This window comes from Pagrus pagrus (assembly GCF_965226575.1).
Source record: "Pagrus pagrus genome assembly, chromosome: 4".
Taxonomy (NCBI): Eukaryota; Metazoa; Chordata; class Actinopteri; order Spariformes; family Sparidae; genus Pagrus; species Pagrus pagrus.
In genome coordinates this window covers 28,609,932-28,630,912 of record NC_140188.1, presented here as the reverse complement: position 1 = coordinate 28,630,912, position 20,981 = coordinate 28,609,932, and the positions used below count along the sequence as shown (strand labels likewise).

General features: G+C 42.8%; 1 protein-coding gene across 1 annotated transcript; it reads left to right on the top strand.

Annotated features, from left to right (window-relative positions):
• The first annotated feature begins 217 nt into the window (after positions 1–217).
• Positions 218–20,251, top strand: chrd (chordin). Its single transcript, XM_084350943.1, has 21 exons — positions 218–625; positions 4,714–4,817; positions 4,977–5,103; positions 7,298–7,450; positions 7,731–7,848; positions 8,137–8,224; positions 9,261–9,402; positions 9,682–9,819; positions 10,121–10,203; positions 11,890–12,037; positions 13,359–13,465; positions 14,559–14,838; positions 15,015–15,256; positions 15,342–15,455; positions 16,738–16,929; positions 17,118–17,211; positions 17,414–17,470; positions 17,684–17,787; positions 18,040–18,303; positions 18,779–18,872; positions 19,215–20,251. Exons 1-21 carry the CDS (start codon positions 484–486, stop codon positions 19,271–19,273), a joined length of 2,850 nt encoding a protein of 949 aa, XP_084207069.1. The 5' UTR covers positions 218–483; the 3' UTR covers positions 19,274–20,251.
• Positions 20,252–20,981: the final 730 nt, after the last annotated feature.

Below are 20,981 nucleotides of genomic sequence, written 5' to 3'. Positions count from 1 at the left end.
CACTCTGAAGCACCTTTCTAAAACAGTTTTATGGAAGTTTTGGTTCAAAAAGAATCAGACACAAGCTATTTCCATATCTTAAGCTCTTTGTGAATTGATGGGGGCGTCAATTTCCCTTTCCATCACTCACCCCAGCCCCCACCCATCAACCCATCCCACCCATCATCTCTCCCCCTCCTCCTCCCCGGCCGGTGGCTGCTTCGAGCTGTCAGGGAAGCAGGCTATAAAACAGAAAGGGACGGCACTCAGAGTGAGGCTGCTGGTACTGAGGAAACACGCACGGTAAACCTCTGGCTGACTCAAAACTTGGATGACTTAAACCGCAAGGCTTTGAGACAACGGACACTTGGATGTAGGAGGAATCTTGCATTTTTGTAAGGGTGTGCAAGTCGGTCGCTTTGAGTCGACAGCGGGGCTCATAAAGTTGGCGACATCCGGAGTTTGCAGGGATCATTTTGCGGACAGACGAGAGGGAGGATTGGGATGCTGGTCCTCCGCGCGCTCCGTTCCTTGCTGTGCGTCGTGAGCTGCGCGTGGCTGCACGCCGGAGCGGCCTCGCGGCTCAAGTCTCCCGCTCTGCCCATCCAGTCAGAGAGGGAGCCGCTGCCCTCCAAAGGCCTGTCAGGTAAGAAACCAACACATTATTCACACCTTTATCTCATATGTGCTACTTGTTTCCTACAGTTCCGAACCTTCTGTGTTGTGTGGCTGTGTACAGTAGTGTTGGTACAGTCACACAGTAGCAAAACTCCGTTTCAAAATCTGTCATTTTAAATGTGAGCACCTCCGGGCATGTTGTTTCCACATGACTTTAAAGTGGCCATACAGTTTGGGATAAATTAAGAGGAGCCTGTCGATACGGCTAACATTAAATGTAACCATTTTATTAACAATTTTCAAAACTAGTCACCCCTTCTGTTCACAAGGGGGGCCGCACATAGCACCAAGTAACGTCAAGCTAGCAAACAAGAATTAAAAGTCCAAATTCGTGCTGTTACTTGGTATTACTACTATGCCGAACAGTGCACATTATTATTATTAGGGCCACCAGCTGAAGTGTAGGTACGACCTGTCTGTATCACTGGAACAAACAAGAAACCTGGAAATTGCCAGATTTTTCCACGACTTTTGGGTTGTTGTGCTGCATGCCAAATCAGTTCAGCCCAGTAAATCTCCCAATAGCCCGACTAGCTAAAGTTTTAAAAATATGAACTCACAACACTTAAAGTTGAGTTAGCCCAAAAGAACTGCCCTCTTCTCAACTTCTCCCTCTGCAATGGCATGCATTCCCAATTTTCGTGAATTTCCATATTCCCCCTGAAATGGCTCCTCACTCCCTGGACTGCTAAAAGTGTAAACCAGCGGCAAACGTCTGAGTCATAACCGCAGTGGATGCCATTTGATTCATGTGTGAAAGCCCCTGCGTACAAAGCTCACTGCGGTTTTTACAAGGTAACTGCTCTGGAGTTCAAAACTGTGGGAACTCCACGTTAACCGCAGCCTGCCTTAACGTGTAATTCTACTGTTGGAAACTGTAATCAATAGACTTTCCATTACAAGCATTGGCTCCTCTGAGATGATTTATTTCAGCAGAGACAGAAGTGGCAGGCGCACAGTTTGGCTCCCTTTAACTGGACCGGACTGCTTAAAGTGCGGAGTAAGTCACTTTAATGAAAGAATAATGTGAACCAGGTTGGTAACAGCGAACAAGGCAAAGGCATCAGCCTGAGTGAAGCTGGCGAGCGGTGACATCACGTTTGGTGTGTGTGTGTGTGTGTGTGTGTGTGTGTGTGTGTGTGTGTGTGTGTTTGTGTTTGTGTGTGTGTGCGTGAGAGAGAGAGAGAGAGCAGTCACCACACACTAGGGCTGCCACAAACGATTATTTTGATAGTCGACTAATCACCGACTATTTTTTCGATTAGTCGACTAATCGGATCATACGTAAATTGAATGTATAACAGTTTATCGCACCAGCATGCAGCTGCTCTTATATAACAATCATTAGCTTTCAGCTTGAAGTGTTTACGATATATGCTAACTAAAAATGAAGACAATTAAGATGATAGTTCATTAAACCTTTAATGAAATATGCTTGTAGCAACAAACAATTGTAGCGGAAAGTGCAAACAGCTGAGTAAACGAATAAGGCACTAGCTGACCTAAGGAATTATTGAAGTTGCATACATCTTGACAGCTCCACTTTACACTGTTGATTTGTATAATCCCAACAGACATGTCCAGTGATTTTCAGCTTTCTGTGTTTACATGTGTCTGTTTTGATGATACAAGTCAGCTCCTGAAATGTGTGTTTCTCTTCTATAAAACACATTCTACATCGCGGAGGCAACGTCTCTCCACTTAGGGCTTCCTTCACCTTTGAAACGGGGCAGAGCTCCGTGGGAAACACCTGCCTGACTGCCTACTACACTCTGACTCTATATAATCCCAAACTGCACAAGGCTCTTGTTCCTAAGGCTAATGAATCAAATCGTCATCGCTAATGTTAACGTTTACAGCTATCAATATGAGTAAGTAGTAAGTTAGCTCTCTGTTTGCGCTAATGTTAGCAGCTAACTAGCCAGTTAGCTTAACGAGACGACGGTCCCTCTTCATCGTCGTTGTCAGCAACAACGTGCTTCCTTTTCAGGAGCTCGTGCATCACACTTGTGCTGCCGTGAAAGGCAAGTTCTGTCTTGCAGATATTGCATCGCACACTTTTCTCTTTTGTTTTCTTAAAATGCTCCCACACTTTTGAGCTCCGTTGCCGCCGGGTAGCCATGACACCAGTGAGCCCGTCTGGTATAACTTCAGGTGACACCACGGCTGACCCAGAACACCACTACTGCGCATGTGTGTCAAGGACAGAAAGGCAGACGCGGCAGTGGAAGGTGCCGCAGCAGTTTTGAGAGAGAAAACAAAGTTAAAAAAAAACAAAAAACGATGCGTCGACTACTAAATTAGTTGTCGACGATTTTAATAGTCGACGTAATCGTGACTAGTCGACTAATCGTGGCAGCCCTACCACACACACACACACACACACACACACACACTGCTGAGATGCAGGCATTTATCCCCACCAAAAATCCCAGAAATATTCCTGAAGTAACACACGTGACTAACACTCAATTATGATTCTAGCATAGTAATAATAACGCAGAGGGCTATTCTGTATCTCCAGTAACATCAATACACAGTGCAATCCCTTTGATTAGAACAGTATTTTTATATTTGAAGGTACTTTTGAAAAAAGGGCTTAATTTCAATTCTGATATGCTAGAGTACAGACCAAAATAACACAACCGTCCTACTTTGTATGATTTCCACTGTAATAATCCTAACTATACACACAGTTTATAGTAAACTGGATGCACTTACCTCCTATTGCTTATTTTGCTTTAAGGCTGGGCATTATGGCCATAAAATAATATTGTAATATTTCAAGGCTATACCAAAATACATGATTTATATCTTGATATTCTGAAATCTCCCCTAAAGCACTTTATAAATGCTAGAATTGGGTGACAAAATCAAATATTACAATATTCTGACCAAATACCTCAATATCAATCTTTCAATCAATCTATCAGTCAGACTGTTTTTCTGGGAAATTGAATGTCTCCCATGACTGCTCATGAACCGGTTGAGATAAGATGAGATGAGATAAGGTTGAATCCCAAAACTCATGAGACATGCAGGGAGTTTCGGTCACCTTGAACATGCCTGGGCAGTGAGCTGTACAAGATTTATTTGTAATGTTTGTTAAATCTGAAAATGGGTCTGCATCATTCCTCATTCGGTATGTCTGACATTTAATAAAATCCTTGCAGTTGCACTTTCACTAAATATCAAGAACTTTATGTCAGCTAATGTCTTCAAATGCCTCAACTACATTCTTACGTGCTCCCCATAATTAAACATGCTACAAGGTGTTTTTAACTGGTTTTAGAACATATCAATTAATAACTGATCCCTCTTTATAACCTACATAAGCCAACAAGACCATCTGATAGACACTTGGCTATGTCTGTGCAGTTCATATGGTTATTCTTACTGCAATGTCTGTCAACAGATTTAGACTTATTCAGGCCGGATTACTCATAAAATTAAAACTGTTTTTTATGTCAAATTAATGAGGGTGAACTGAGGATGCTCAGGAGAAGCTGCCCTGTAGTCTCGTGGTACGGCTCCAAACAAAGTTTACTTTCTTTAGCCATCATCATAGCAGATTTTTTTCATCAAGATCCATTTATCCCCTGAGATGCTGAACAAAAAAGTGGGAAAACTACATATCTCACAATGTTAAAGTAAGTGAGAAAAGAATAGATGATGATATTGATGATGGCGTCTATTCTGGGCTGAGACCCATCCTCCATCAACGCTTTGTGGAAATCTGTTCAGTAATTTTTGTGTAATCCTGCGGACAGAGGGTAAAAATAGGTTGCATCACTTTCAGAACAAAGACAGATCAAGACAGATCTTGGTGACACGTGGTGATGTTTGCTCATACCGCTTTTGTTTGAGGAATCTGCCAGTCAACAAAATAATAATTTTAACTTTAACTCAAGCAATATTTTTAATTATCCCATAATTTCTCAGAGTTTCTTATTGAGACTGCATCTGGTTTGAAAAAAGCCAAATAATTGTGATGCTAACTACCTGATGTTTGACCCTGATGACAGCCATGTATAATCAGCAGTGTTTGTGTTCCAGGATGCTCATTCGGAGGCCGGTTCTATTCTCTGGAGGACACATGGCACCCAGATCTGGGCGAGCCCTTCGGTGTCATGCACTGTGTCCAGTGCCACTGCGAACCTGTAAGATTTCTCACGTTTCAGCTTTTCAGTATCTGAACTCGCTCTAACTCCAGATGAATTTTTAATCAGCCACAGAAAGGCAAAATTCTTCACTGTGTGTTTTCCGATGAGATTTGGTGAGCGACTGACGTGTCTGTTTCTCTGGTTTGCCTCTGGCAGCAAAAGAGTCGTCGTGGCAAGGTGTTTGGGAAAGTCAACTGTAAGAATATCAAACAGGACTGCCCAGACCTGGACTGTGATGATCCCATCCTGCTCCCAGGACACTGCTGTAAAACCTGCCCCAAAGGTAATCATCTGCTGACCCCATCTCACCCCCTGCTGCTCAAAGCTTTTCAGTCTGAAGTTGTCTCTTTTTTTCTTGTGATTCAAATTCTAGCTGTCCTAAATGGATGGAATAGTCAGCTGAGAAAACAGGGCAGCAGAGCTAAAATTGCTGCAAAAATGATTTGCTCTCAGTGGCTTCCCTTCCACAGTTTCTTTGTTTATTCTTTGCTTGATTCATCCCTCTATTTTTCTTCCTCTCCTCCCTCATCATCTCTGTCTTTCCCCTGTTTCCACTCCCAGTTTCTTTGCTCCGGCCCCCGTGGGTCAACTAGTTAGTCTTCACTGCAGCTGTTAGATCCAATGAGCAGGTCAATTGATTTTCCATTCAGCTGCATCAGATGGACATTTTCTCTAACCAGCCTCAACTGAAAGTACCACCCAGCAATTTAGCCTCGTTCACACATTGCCACTTCTCTACACATTGCTGGGCACACAGTTCCACCTTATTAGAGAATTAGAGCTCCCCTCTGCATGCTCACGCACACACACACACACACACACACACACACACACACACACACACAGGGTGGGTCTTCATGCTGCACTGTTATTGAGCAGTGTTGGGTGTTTTTCTACGCTGTGTGTCTGGTAATGGAATGGAAAGTAAAGGTAAAGCACTGTGTGGATAGTGTGTGTGTGTGTGTGTGTGTGTGTGTGTTGTGGTCAAGTTTTAAGGAAAAGGTTGAGTGTGTTTGTCTTAGCTTTGGCACCAGAGGCAGCTAGTATGTTTGTATAAGTGATGGAAAATGGTGTGTGTTTGTGTATGTGTGTGTGTGTGTTTGTAATGTGGTGCACCTGAGGATACAGTATAAGTGAGGAGAGCTGAGAGTGACACTACCCAGAAGTCTTTGAGTGTGCCCAGTGGAGCAGAAGAGGGAGGGAGTGAGAGAAGAATGATGAGTTTTTTAGATTTGTGTGTGTGTGTGTGTGTGTGTGTGTGTGTGTGTGTGTGTGTGTGTGTGTGTGTGTGTGTGTGTGTGAGTGTGAAGCAGACACCAAGAAAGAAAAAGCAGACAGTCCAGTCGATCTCCCCGGAAAACTGCCCTGGAGAAATAGAGTTTAGGTGACTAAGAGCCAGTTTGTGGTTTTCTTTCTCAAGATCATGTCAGTAGGGCTGTATTTGGCTGAACAAGCAAGCTGCATGTGTCACTGTGCGTGTTTGTGTGTGTGTGTGTGTGTGTGTGTGTGTGTGTGAGTGAAGCAGTGAGGTCTCCTCATTACATCAAGATGCACAGCAGTTTGTGAAACAGCGGGTCATTGTTGAGATCGCACGCCAGTGTCGCTCCCAATTCTCCTAAGCTCTTCAACAGCAAGAGACTACCCTGGTTAGTTACCCCTAGCCGTGAGAGGGAGAGCAAGTGAGGAAGACAGAGAGCATTAGATTGAAACTGATCACTGATGTCCTCCAAATTGTTACCTTTTTCTCATCTTTGCGCTTTCTTCTGTAATTTCAACCTGTCTTGCACAATCTGGATTTGTCACAGTTTCTCTGGTTGCTTATGTGTCACACTCTTCCTCCGTACTCAAGAAAAATAATCAAATGAAAAAAGGTAGGGCAGCCAACGGTTTAGTCGCATCTGTGCACCAGACTTTAAGGAACGATGTAGCAGAATGTGTTTTGAAATGCTTGGGTTCACTTGGTGTATCTTGCCAGATAATGAAAGGCAGACACTAAAAGTCTGTTTTATTAGTAACCAGAATACTGCTACTGCTAATAGTCTTCCTCGAGCTGGAACTAACGATTATTTTCATTTTCATTACCGATTAATCTGCCAGTTATTTTAACAATTAATCGTTAAGTCAGAAGCTGCAATTTTTTTTTATATCAAAGTAAAATGTGGGTCACAACAGCATTATATTGAAGTACCATAGTGCTGCAGAGGTGCTACAGCTCTTGTTCTCCAGATGTAAGAAAAACATTTTTGTTTGATACAGACCCCAACAAATATTACTGTCATGAAGGCTAACATTAGCTATGTATACTGACAAACTGTGTACATATAACACTATAACATAACTCTGTACATTTCTTCAGTAAATCTAACTATACTATTTATAGTACTTTTCAGCATGTGTAATTATAAGCCATCCTACAGGTGGTCATGAAGTATCAAGTTCTGTAGTAGTAGTACAAGTAACTGTTTGTCCTTCTACAGGTGTGGATGACAAGAAACAGACAGACTCTGTGCTGGACAGTTTTGAGTATTTCCACGAGAAGGGCAAAGAGAAAGAGGATGACCTCCACAAATCTTACAATGACAGATCCTACCTGAGCTCTGAGGAAGTGGGCCCCGGGGAGAGCCGCACTGGTGAGTAGGAGCACCCATAGACAGATGGACCGACCACCAACATGCTTAAAACAAATTTGACTGATATTTGTTAGGCCAGCACACACAGCTATACATAACTAATAAAACTTTCAAAATATAATTATACCTGCCTCAGAGAGCACATTAATGCAGGGCTCACATTCATGATCACTCACATATACGGGGAAATACACCCACACAAATCAAAGGATAATAAAAGCACTGTAAACAGGAACGCTTGACACATGTTATTAAGTACCTATCTGACACTCTCCTGCAGACTTTGTGGCAGTGATGACAGGAGTGACAGACTCATGGCTGCCCAGCTCCAATGGTGTTGCCAGAGCTCGCTTCTCTCTGACCAGAACCAGTCTGGCCTTCTCCATCACATACCTGAGGTAAAACACACAGAGGGTGACAGCTAAAACAGCTACTCCCTTGAATAATTTGTAGCTCTAGTAGTCTTTTTCTGATCACTGCTCGCCTTCCCTCCTTTGCAGCTGTTCTCCTGTATATGTAACAAACTCCAAGTGTTTACAGTGTCAAATATAAAATACATTAATATCTGTCTGCTCTTTCAACCTTTTTGTTGTGCCATCAGCATTAAGAAACAAACAGAAAAAAAATAGTTATGTAAATGAAAATACAGAGAGTAATCCGTATGCATGAACTATCTTACTTTTCAGAATGAGCCGCCCCAGTAAAATAACCTTCCTGGATTCAGATGGGACCACTGCTTTTGAGTACAGAGTCCCCGCGGGACAGTCAGACATGGTAAGACATCCCATAAATAGAAAATCATCTCCTCTTCCTTCCGTTAGTGTTGTTTTCATTATGTGAACATATGTGTCTGTGTGTTTCCTGAGAGAGGGAGAAATTAAGCACTGATATGGATGGTCTCCCATAACTCATTCTGCTGTAATAAACAATAAACACACTCACAGACACACACATACATACACAGTGACACTTCCTTTTTGCTTCATTGGCTCTTTGTAAACATGACAAACTCAGTCTGATTGCAGTAAACATCAGCACACACTCAAAAACATCAGGGAGAAACTTCCACCATCAGGTCAGAGGTGTACAAGATATTATCCTGATTAATCAGTAAACTGATATGTACCTGTGCATGCATGTCCACATACTCCCAAAGGTCTGGCTTTATCACTACACATCATTTCTTGCCAAGATACACACATCTCCTCGTTCCATTTCAGAGCCGAACACTCGAACACTGTGTTCAGCGAGGCAGGAGCCCCCTAAATACAGGTCACAGAAATTGGCCTGTTATTATTTTTAGACAAATGTCAGTGTCAAGCACCAGAGGACCTTAGAGAAAACACACCAGTGCAAGAAAGGAAGGAGGGGGGAGTTTGCTGGACCAAAACTTTTGGAAAGAGAATTTTTCACATGTTACATCACTGCTTAGCAGGGAGACAGAGAGCATCACTAATTAAAATGGAGATTACCCCTGAACTGAAAGTTATGAGATGTCGGCACACTGCCACATTTCTTCCCTCCAGTCTCAGGGAGAAGTAGTGGTTTTATGTTGAAGGTTTGCAGCCTGGGAATGAGAGTGCAATCACACGGTTTAATGTATTTAGCAGATGTACATGTGTTATCTGTATGTGTGTGTGTGTGTGTGTGTATATATATATATGTATATATATATATATATATATATATGTGTGTACACATATATATATATGAAAACTTTTAGATCATTGATCGAGTATGGTTTGATATCCAGGTACAGTCACTGAGTCAATACCGTAGCTTACCTGCATGTGTGTGTGTGTCTGTGTAGATCTGCGGAGTATGGAAGAACCTGGCGAAGCCTCTCATGCGACAGCTGCAGTCTGAGCAGATGCGCATCAGCATGACAACATCGACGAGCAGACAAGAGGAAGTGGAGGGGAAGATCATCAAACACAGGGCCCTGTTTGCTGGTAAGTGTGGGATATTACAGCATTCTGATCATTCATTATTATATTTTGTTATTTTCCTATAGACATGTGTATTCCTTTGTTTTTGTGTTATAGTACACAATAAACTTAATATTTACAAAGAAGTGGAATTGTATACGTTCTCATGTAATCTTAAAAAGCCCTGTCTGGATTAATGGAACTACAAAGTATGGGCTTTGTTTACAGAAAAGCATTTGTGTAGAAGTTCTGTAAGAGAATGCAGACACTCAATATGGTATTGTGCTTGTGTCTCGTGTACAGAGACATTCAGTTCAACACTGACATCGGAGGAGGAGAATTCAGGCATGGGAGGCATCGCCATGTTGACGCTGAGTGACACGGAGAACAACCTCCACTTCATCCTTATTCTTCAAGGCCTCATCAAACACAAAGACAAAGGTGAGAAGCAAGAAAAAGAAGGAGGAGAGGCTCAGCACTGAGATGTAGAAGTATTTTAAAACTACAAACTGAGTTTGCTTGCCATCTCCCTCATAACTTCCTTGATAACTAATTTCCTCTCTAAAACCTCAGGTTAAACCAAACCGCTGGAGCAAGAATCCTTTTTCAGGATCTCTGTTTCCATTTCACTTTCTGCAAATTTCATCTTAATGCTTCAGGGTTCCTAAACAGTGGGACCACTGTTGAAGGCCTAAGATTTATGACAGACATTGATGCGAAAACTCTCCCTCATTCTCCTCAGAGCCTGTTGTGGTTCCCATCCGAGTCCAGCTTGTGTACCGGCAGCACGTCCTGAGAGAGATCCGAGCTAATGTCACATCTCACGTGAGTAATAACACACAATAAATGTGGTCTGCGGTTTAGCGTTGGATTATAAAGGCTGATGCCAAACATTTGATAGCCAACATTTTGTACCCAATTTTTTTTATTATTTTGAAAATTTCATTACCTTTTAATTAACATATTTAGTTTTTCCCACAAAAATGTTCAACAAGAAATTAGTGGGACATTTTAGGGAAAAGTGTTATCTGGGAAAGTAGGTAAATTAAGTGTTGACTGGAGGAGCAGCAGCAGTGTTAGGAACATATGACACAGCCACACACTCACACTCCTGGTCCCCAACCCCACCCCTCCTCTCGGAGACGGATGTGGTTTGGTCACCACATCCTAACGCTGTTGTTGCCGCCACTGTGATCACAGCTAACTACTCTGAGACATGACAAGAAAAATGGATGGAGAAGAAGAGTTAGGGGAAAACAAGAGCAGAGAGAAAGTCTGCAAGAGGAGCTCTCGTAGGAGACAGATGTGAGCGAGGGATGAGAGACACAAAGGAAAGAGGGGAGGGTAGAGAGGATGGAGCTCGTACACACTCCTCACACATGTCAGTGGTTAGTGGTCTGTGGGCTGAGATGGATGGAGGGAGGAAGAGGAGTGATGAAAGGCGGGTCTGGTTTGAATTCTGCCAGGAGTTGCGTGAAGGGTCCAATGCGCCTCTCTGTGCCGAGTGGTGAGAGAGACCATTCGTGAAAAATATGTGAAATGTTTGAGCTCAGCAACTGCCACATGACCCCTCAGAGTGTCCTTGGGCTGGATACTGAAACCCAAATCTCTGACTCATTTCAAATTAGCTGAGCAACAGACCAACAAACAGACAATGATTTTTAGCTTTTATTCATTTCTAAACACACTCAAGCAAACACATCTGATTTTTAAATGTGTGCGGAGTCATTTTTTATTGGACCAGTAATCCTGACAATGTTATTGCTCTGCTTGATTTACACAACACCCCAATATATCCCTTTGCACCCTACTTCCCTCTCATTATTCTATCCATTCAATCTCCCGAACATAAACCACCTTTCCTCGGTCCAGCCTCCTTTCTTTTCCCACTCTGTTTTGGCTCCTCACTGTGTGGATTTATGGTACATGTATATTTATATTGAACTGAGGCCCTGGGGTCATAAAAGTAACATTTCTTCAACACGCTCGTACATCTGTCCTATTAATCCCACATTTCTCAACGTCCTGAACGACTCCCCCTGCTTTCTTGGAGTCCACGCTGCCTGTTTGACATTAAACTTCGATCAATATGAAACGTGTTAAGGCAATGCAAGCCATATTTTTTGCCCAGGGTGTAAGTATGCACTTCTGAGTCGGCTGATTTAAAATCATGTGTTTTTAGGTAACATAACGGTTTGTGTCCTTAATGACTCCTGACTTTGTGGTGCCTTTGTGATTACTGAATTGATCTTATCTTGGGATCTGTTTTGCTTTCTGTGCTCATTTCATCTTTGTTCAGTGTAAACTGAAGGGATAAGTTAATTTTAGTTGGAAACATGTCACCAGTCTGTCTGTCGTCTAAAGAAGTTGGGGTTTGGTTGCTTTGGTAGCCTGTCAGTGTTGTTTTTATCATCATGTAAACAAGATCTTTATGGCATAACATGGCCTTTTCATTTACAATGGAATTTTATATTTATCCACTTATTTGACCAAACTATTGAATCCCTGTAGGATCCAGACTTTGCTGAGGTGCTGACAGACCTGAACAGCCGCGAACTGTTTTGGTTATCCCGTGGTCAGCTGGAGATCGCCGTGGCGACTGAGGATCAGGATCCCCAGCAAATCTCTGGCTTCATCACCGGCAGGAAATCTTGTGACAGTAAGTATTCCCCCGACAGTCAAACACCTTTACACAGATGAGATGAAATCATCTTTTCTTCATGTCTCTCCTCACATTATCCCAGTGAGGTGAAACACTGCAGAGGCAACAAACACTGAGGTTGCTAAGAATGTGTTTTTTGTTGTCGCTGGTTTGTGCTCGTCCATCTGTGGCTGTTTTTGTCATTCTCCTCTATAAATACTTGTTCTCTTTCTTTTTGCTTCCATCCTTTCAAGTCTTATCGCTGGGGGAAAACCATGTTTATTGGCCTTGGTGGCCCACCAAGACTGTGTATGCATGTCTGCCTGTGTGTGTTTGTGAGAGACACAAAGAAAGAGTTTTAAGGAATGTTGTGGACAGCCCTGAAACCGTTAAAGCATGCACACATGGTCTTTTCATGGGACACATGCATGGTCATCGAACACCATGGTGTCAGGCACTTTAAGACACTTTGAAAGACACTTATATATGCACAGAAACAGACACAAATATACATAATGATGTTCTTACACACCAACACACAGTGGTTCTGCCAAGGTCACAGTCTGCTGGACCTGACTCTCCATGCTGGTGTTCCAGCACTGTGATTAACAGCTTGACGTTATGTGTGAAGAATTCAAACCCAACACGCTCCTTTCCCTCTCTCTCTCTCTCCTTTCTCCCCCCTCTCTCTCCTGCTCTCCTCTCGTTCTGTCAGTCTCTCCCTTCACTCCTCAACCTTGTCCCATCTTTGCTGTCATTCTTCCTCTCTGGTTTTTTCTCCGCCTCCTTGTCATTTTCAAATGTCTCTTCACTTTTCTCATCCATCTCTGTTACTCATTCCCTCCTGTCCTCTCTCAGCTCAATCTTTCTAAGCCTGCTGCATTCAACAAGGGTTACCTCATTCTAAGGCTTAACCTTGGGTGGATTTGTGTGTGTGTGAGTGTGCGTGTGTGTGAGTGTGTGCCAGACAGTGCAGCAACGTGTATGTTTTTGGCCCCTGGTCAAGTGGACAATTACACGACACACACTCCTGATTAGTGGTTCAATTGAATCTGTCCCCTAAATGACTCTCTTGGGAAAGGGATGACATTATGGGTATGTGGCTTCTATGTGTGTGTGGTTACAGCACGTGAAGGAATGTAATGTAGCCCCCTTCCTCAGCCAACCAGCAAATTTTAACATGACAGAAATCATTGCCTCATCTTGCATGCTGTCAGGCTCTACTATGGTTAAGGGAGGGAAGCTCAGAGGGGAGAAGTGATGGCTTTAGATAAGTCATCTGAGCAGGAATGTGCTCTAAAGTGGATTTTTGATATGAATTTGTCTTTGTCTGGCACAGCTATTCAAAGTGTGATGTCCAGTGGTGATGCACTGACCCCAGGGAAGACAGGAGGTGTGGGATCTGCTGTCTTCTACCTCCATGATAATGGCACACTGGACTACCAGGTAAGGCACAGATAGTTAGACTTTTTAATGATACATGTCACAGTTACAGCGTTACACAGTTAAGCCAAAAAAACATTTTGTTCTCATGTCTCGTTTATATGGTTGATTGTAGTTAAACACTATAAGTGGAACTTTTACGGAGGTAAAAAAAAAATGGGATTAAAGTCACTAAAGAAAATAAACCAGACCAGAACACCTCTGTATCAGTTCACTTTTCCCTTTTCATTGGCATCAAATCAAGCTGATCTCAGATCAAACAAAACCTCAGTACAAACAACTAACCTTTAATTAAAGATCCCTTCCAGACATGTTTAAAGACATATTTAAAAAAAAGAGTAATTCGTCTGATATGACTTTTCCACAAATAAGTTGCATTACAGTAATTATGAGTGAGCAAATGTTGCAACACAAAGATGTAAGTGCTGGACACAATATGTCTCCTTCACTGAAAAGTTTTCACATCACACTTCTCTAAGTTGCGTACTGGACCGCGATTGCCTTCCAAATAGGGCTGCAATAAACAACTTTTGTCATTATTGATTAATCTACCGATTATTTTCACAATTTGTCTTTTTGTCTATTAAATGTCATTAAAATTGCGAAAAAAAAATTATTCACAATTTCATAGAGCATAAAGTGACATCTTGAAATTTCTTCTTTCATCCAGCCAACAGTCCTTAACCCAAAGACTTTTTATTGGCTTTCATAAATGACAAAGAAAGGCAGCAAATTCCTTCCATTCAACAAGCTGGAACCAGGAAATGTTTGACGTCTTTCTTGAAAAATGACTAAGACAGTGCATAAATCATGAAAATAGTTAGGATTTATTTTTCTTGGAATTGATTAGTCAACTAGTATTTGCAGCTCTTCTTCCAAAGAAGCTATAATGTCATTAAATCATGTGCACATGTTCTCCTGTCAGTCTCCTGAGGTGACCACAGAGAAACTTTCCCCCTTCATAAGATGAACTTCCAAAAAGCCTTCTAGCCTCAAACTTTTGACATACGTCATTCTGCACAGTGGAGCTCGAACATCCCAGTGAAATAACAATACAGGTGGACTTTAACCTTTATCCCATGTGCCCTTCTTTCAGGTTCAGGTCGCAGGTCTCACCAGTGACTTCCTTGGCCTCACTATTGAGTTGAAGCCTCGACGGCGAAACAAGCGCTCCGTCCTGTATGACCTGACGCCGGAGTACAACAAGGCCACGGGCCAGGCGCAGGGCAGCTGGAGTCGCCTGGAGGCTCGACACATCCACATGCTGCTGCAGAACGAGCTGTTCATCAATGTGGCGACGGCACACAACCAAGAGGGGGAGCTGAGGGGGCAGATTAAAGCCCTGCTTTACAACGGCCTGGAGGCACCCAGATATGGTATGGTCAAATGAAAGCAGGGGAGGGGAGGTGAAGGGTAGGGGTGGCAGTGACGGGAGGGAGGTGATAGAAATCATAATACACAAGGAAATATCTAGAATTGCTTTCTAAATGTACTGTATACTGTTTACAAGCCCAGGATGAACACTTCATTCACCCATTTTCCCTCCTTTTAGAATTGCCAGTTCCTCTAGCTGGCCACTTTGTGTCTCCAGCAGTAAGAACTGGTGCCTCCGGCCATGCCTGGGTGTCAGTCAACAAACAGTGTCACCTGCATTACGAGATCGTTGTCGCGGGCCTCAGCAAGGCCGACGACCTCACTGTGAACACCCACCTCCACGGACTGGCTGAGATTGGAGAAATAGACGATAGCAGCACCGCTCACAAGAGGCTGCTGACCGGCTTCTACGGCTCTCAGGTACATCAGTGTAAACACACACGTACAAATTCAAGCAAAACACAAACACACACACTCATACAACACACTCTTTCCTCTCCTGCAGGCTCAGGGAGTGTTAAAAGACATCAGTGTTGAATTACTGCAACACCTGGACCAAGGAACAGCCTTCATCCAGGTCAGCACCAAGACGAACCCCAGAGGAGAAATACGAGGACGGGTATGTAAAGAAATGCAACAACTTTACACTCATTTGAGACTCAGATTGTTTTAAGTACACTGTTCAATTTGAAGCAGTTTCCTGAGAGTTTTCTAAAACAGTCTCAGGAAACAATGTTTATTTATTTTCGGCGTTAAAATTGTTAAATGAAGTTGAATTTTGTCAGAAAATGATGAATATTAGCAGCTTAAATATAGAAAATTAGGAATGGAATGTAGAACCCATATCTACATTCACCCCACCGCCTTTGGATAAGCGTGACATAACCATTTTACAGCCAAAGCACAATGGTCCTATCCACATAGCTGTTTTTTTATTACAAGACAACCGTTACACAATAAAATACTGACAGCACAAGCTAGTCCGTCAGTATGAAAAGGCAAGGATTGAATCAGTTTGAGCTCAAACGTTGCCTTCTATAAACAAAATTATTATAAAGCAAAGACAGTTTTGAGGGCATAAACCATATTAGATATTTCCAACCTTGAATTAATTGTTACACTGAAAAACATCTTTGAAGAATCCCTCTGCTGTTTTCTGCTCGATGTTTTCTCCAGTCAGAAAATGCCTCAAGAAATAAGGACCATGTCACAAAAATCACTTTGTAGCCCCCAACCTAACATGCATGCAAGTAAGATAAACTAATAACATTGAAAAAAGAATAGACAAAGAAGTATAAGTGATTAGATAATAGAAAAGAAGTAGAGGAGTGTGTAGTAGAGCCCTTGGGGCCTCCTTTCAGGATCTGAGTGGTCATGTGTCTGTGTGATTGCTCACTTAGCACTCAGCAGCCCACACAAACACACACTTTCACAGGCAGGTGCTGTCTGCCTGAAGTGACTGTGTTAAAAAAGTAAAAGTTTTATTGCGGTTCAGAAAGACCACAGTGGCCCACAAACCTATTTGCGGCCTTGCAGGTGTAGATGTTGATAGCGCCTTTAGGCTGCCAGGTACTAACAGAGAAAGTGATGACACACACACACACACACAAACACACACACACACACACACACACACACACACACAACAACAGGTTTCAGCTGTTTTAATAGCAAACAGGTCCAACACATAAACAGCCATCTGCTTTGGAGCACAGAAACGCTCCATTAAGGAACAATTAACAAGTTAGCTTGAGTCAGGTTTGGCCAACAGTTCTCTAATGTCCTAACCACCCTTTTCTCTTTTTTCTCTTTTTCATCTCAACACATTTCACCCAACCCTTCATCTACCTCCTCCTCCATCTATCCCTTCTTTTTGTTTCCCACACATTTCCTCTCTCCAGGTCCATGTGCCAAACAACTGTGAATTTGGGACCAGGGATGGCGTGGAGGAGGCTGAGTTTGATGACCTCTTTGTGAAGGACCCCGAGGAGCTGAAGAATGACCCCCATACCTGCTTCTTTGAGAACCAGCACCACGCTCATGGCTCCCGCTGGACCCCCAACTATGACAAATGTTTCTCCTGCAGCTGCCAGGTAGAGACTAGAAACACAGAGGCAGTAATTAAATGTGTTTGTTAAAGAGCTCTTTGAAGGTTTCATCAACGGGGGCATTTTTTGGCATTGAAATATGAGAGCTGGGAAGTAAATATTTCATGTAAGTGCATGTAAGGATGTGATAAATAATCCTTACTCCTTGTCATCTCTCTGGTTGCTTTCTGTAGAAGCGAACTGTGATCTGCGACCCAGTCATCTGTCCGGTGTTGACCTGCTCGAGAACTATTCAGCCTGAGGACAAGTGCTGCCCGATCTGTGATGGTGAGATGAAAACATTTTCTTTCTTGTACATGAGAATAATGAATGTTTTGGTGTTTTTTTCTTTGCGGTTATGCTGCTTTGAGACCCTGTTTGTGTGCAGATTTTTATTATTTTGAGTGCATTCCCAAAGTGCTCCCCAGAACAATCATAAAGTTGGAAACTAATTCTGTTTTTATGTCTCCATTTCCTTTTTCCTGCTCAGAGAGGAAGGAGCCCAAGGACATGAAAGCTCCAGAGAGGGTGGATGAACATCTTGAAGGTAGGCACTACTTCTCCTGTCTCTCACTGAGCTTTGCTCTTCTTCTCTTTGTTTTTGTTTTTTTTCCTTTTCCGATTTTTCTTTGAAGGCTTTTTCTTTTGTACTGTGTCTTTTCTTGCTACATACTGTTGCTTCAACTGAATTTCCATTTTTCAGACATTTTCTTGCTGACTGTCCTCAGTAACGCTGTTTGTTCTGTTTCCTTTCTCTTAGGTTGCTACTTTGAAGGAGACCAGAAGATGCATGCCCCAGGAACCACGTGGCATCCCTTTGTACCTCCCTTTGGCTACATTAAATGCGCTGTCTGCACTTGCAAGGTAAAACAAACATGTATAAACCCACTCACATCTGGCTGGGTTTACTTTCCCAAAAGCTCTTAATGGATCATTTATCTCCTATTGGACTCCAAAGAAACTGAGGCATGAATACATTTCTCATCAGTTCAATCTTGGGGAAAATTCGGACTATTAAGCTATTTATGTGGAAAAAAGTAATAAGTCAGCTGCATTTTGTGCTAGAAAAGAAGTAACTGCTGCTAACCTGCTGCTGATGCTACATTATATCCACAGGGATCTTCGGGGGAGGTTCACTGCGAGAAAGTGACGTGTCCGGTGTTGACCTGCAGTCATCCTGTCAGACGCAATCCCTCCGACTGCTGTAAGGAGTGTCCAGAGGAGGAGAAGACTCCTGCAGGCCTGGAGCACACTGACATGATGCAGGCAGATGGCCCGAGGCACTGCAAGTTTGGCAAGAACTATTACCAGAACAGTGACAACTGGCATCCCTGGGTACCGCTGGTCGGGGAGATGAAGTGCATCAATTGCTGGTGTGATGTAAGTATTGTGGCAGCTAATATTTGATTATGAAATTGACTCAAAGATAGCTCATTAGAGCTCATTAAACATTGTTTGAAATAGCCTTGGTTACTACTCTCTCAGACTCAGTCGGGTTCAAACAGGAAAAATGCAACCTGAGCCGCACACTAGCTTGTAAACATAGTGGAGCACTCAGCAGCTGAGGAGCTTTTTCTTCAGGAATTGGTGCACAGCTGGCCTGTTTGAACAGTTTCTGATTTAGTATGCAGACTCTAACAAAACCGTAGTCTGTGCTTCCTCACATCCTAACATTCCTGTCATGATGGAATTAGCGCTGTGATCTGGCGCTACTATGCATGAGATGAGTATCCCTCCCCATCTCGCACTGTGGTGTACATTCCCGTTGTACCTCCTTCTTGCCTCTTTCACCTGTGCCTCTACATTTTTTGCGTCTTTTCACCAACCCTCCATCTTCCTCTCTTACTCTCCACAGCATGGTGTGACTAAGTGTCAGAGGAAGCAGTGTCCAATACTGACCTGCACCAACATCACCCGCATAGAGGGTGCGTGCTGTCCTGAATGCCTTGGTGAGCAATGGACACAAACACACGCACGCACACACACACACACACACACACACACACACACACACACACACACACACACACACAACTCCACTGGGGGCTAGACTGATACATCTGAACATTTTACAAGGCAACATATTTTTCCTCTGCGTTGGTGGTGGATGTCTTTGCCAGGCCAGTAATGTGTAAAATATGCAGTGAAATATTGTTATTGTCATTTGAAGCTTTGATTTAAAGCCATTAAGTATAGGCACAATGTTCAAGTGTCAAACCTCAAGCTTTTTCAGTCTAACGTAGTACAATGATCCTCCTGCTGTGGTCCTAAATAGATGTTTATGTTCACAGATTCCAAAGAGGAAGACGACCTAAAGGCTCCAGACAAAAGGCGAACCTTGAGACACTGATCTGCGTGGAGCCACACAAATAACACCAAACTCTCCTCTACCCGCTGAACCCACCCTGTCCCTGATGGACCCAAACCCAGAGCTGCACACTGGGTCTCCCCACTCCCCCCTCACCTCACACCCACCCTGTTATCAGCTTCAGGATTGTAATGAACAGTGAAGAGCAGAGACGGAGAAATACTAAAAACAGAATTTTTTTCCAAAGACTCGTTAAGTGAGGGGATAAAGCTATGAAGAGGACCAACCAGACTTTACAAACCTGCTGCATTCTGCTTCTTTCCTTCCATTTTCTCCTGGAAAGGTCTTTTTGCTATTTTTTTTAAAGAGAAAATGTGTAGATGTACATATATGTAACACAGCCGTTCAATGGGATAATTCTTCTGTTGGTCCAGTGTTGTTTTGAGAGGCAGAACCAAACTGGACCAGCAGATTGTGCAGGTTGTGTTTCATTGACAGGGCTTCTCTTTGAAGTGCAGCCATAGCTACTGCAGCTCTCACCACTCTCACTGGATAGAGAGGAAAGTGTTGTTTAAAATCTGTGTGAATGTGTATGTGTGCGAATGTGTGTGTTTTTTTACCAGTGAAGTAAAACTAATTAGCAATACAGAATCACAGTAAACTTCCTGGGTGGCAAGGCAGCATCGAAAACTGTTCAAAAGCTGGAACAAAGTGTTGTTTTTCCACCTATTCAGCCAGTCTGCAATGCTTAATGGCTGTAAGATGATATTTCCACTTGGTTTCAGTCATGTAGGCATCAGGATCAGCGCTGTCATTGGTAGAGAGGCTGGTTGTTATTTCTTAAACAAACATGAGCTTTGCCTCCACCTCTGTTGATCTCATGACTTCTCTGCTTTGGTTGTTCCTATTTCTGTTTCAAATTAAGTAATATTTTATGAAGTTTTTTATCATTGTTATGAAGCTGGTTTGTATTTTGTATTTATTGAATGGTGTGGATCAAAATAAAAAAAGATGTTGGTAAAGCGAGGGATGCCTGTGGTTTTGTTTTGGATGCCGACACTAACCAGCTGTTTTCCTCTTTGCGTTTATATCTTCATTTTTCATCTCGCTTCTTGTTTTTTTTTTTTACTTTTCCACTTTCTTTGTCTCTCTATTTCTTTTTTTCACATGGAGCTGTGATTACAGAACGATGACAAGCCAGATCGACCCGACTTAATTCTTTGCTTTTGGTTTCTCTTTCTCCTTTGTTTTGTCTCAGCCTCTTCACACTCAGTGATTCCCTTCTTTATATCCTCTGCCTCCAATCTCTTCATTTCCTGTCTGTTTACACCATATATCCTTTCCTTGCTTTTCTTTTTTCTTTCCTTTTTTTCTTCTTTCATTTGCTCTCCTTTCCTTTCCTTTCTTTCCCTTTCTTCCTTCCCTTATTTTCCTCTCCTTCCCTTTCCCCCTCTTACCACATGTGCTCAGCGATGATTTGTCCCTGACATACCTCCTCATGTACACACACACACACACACACGCAGAGTGGAGATAGACTGAAACATAAACACATATTCACAGATGTACACATGTACAAACTCCTGAATCAGGAACACACACATTGCCAAAGGGCAATTCTTTCCAATACACCCATACACAGACACACACATCTGCTACTGCACTCTGCTGGCCAAAATACAGCATTACACCTAAAGACCAGCTGCCTGACAGCACCTGTTGACCTCCCCGAGGCACAGAGAACTGTGTG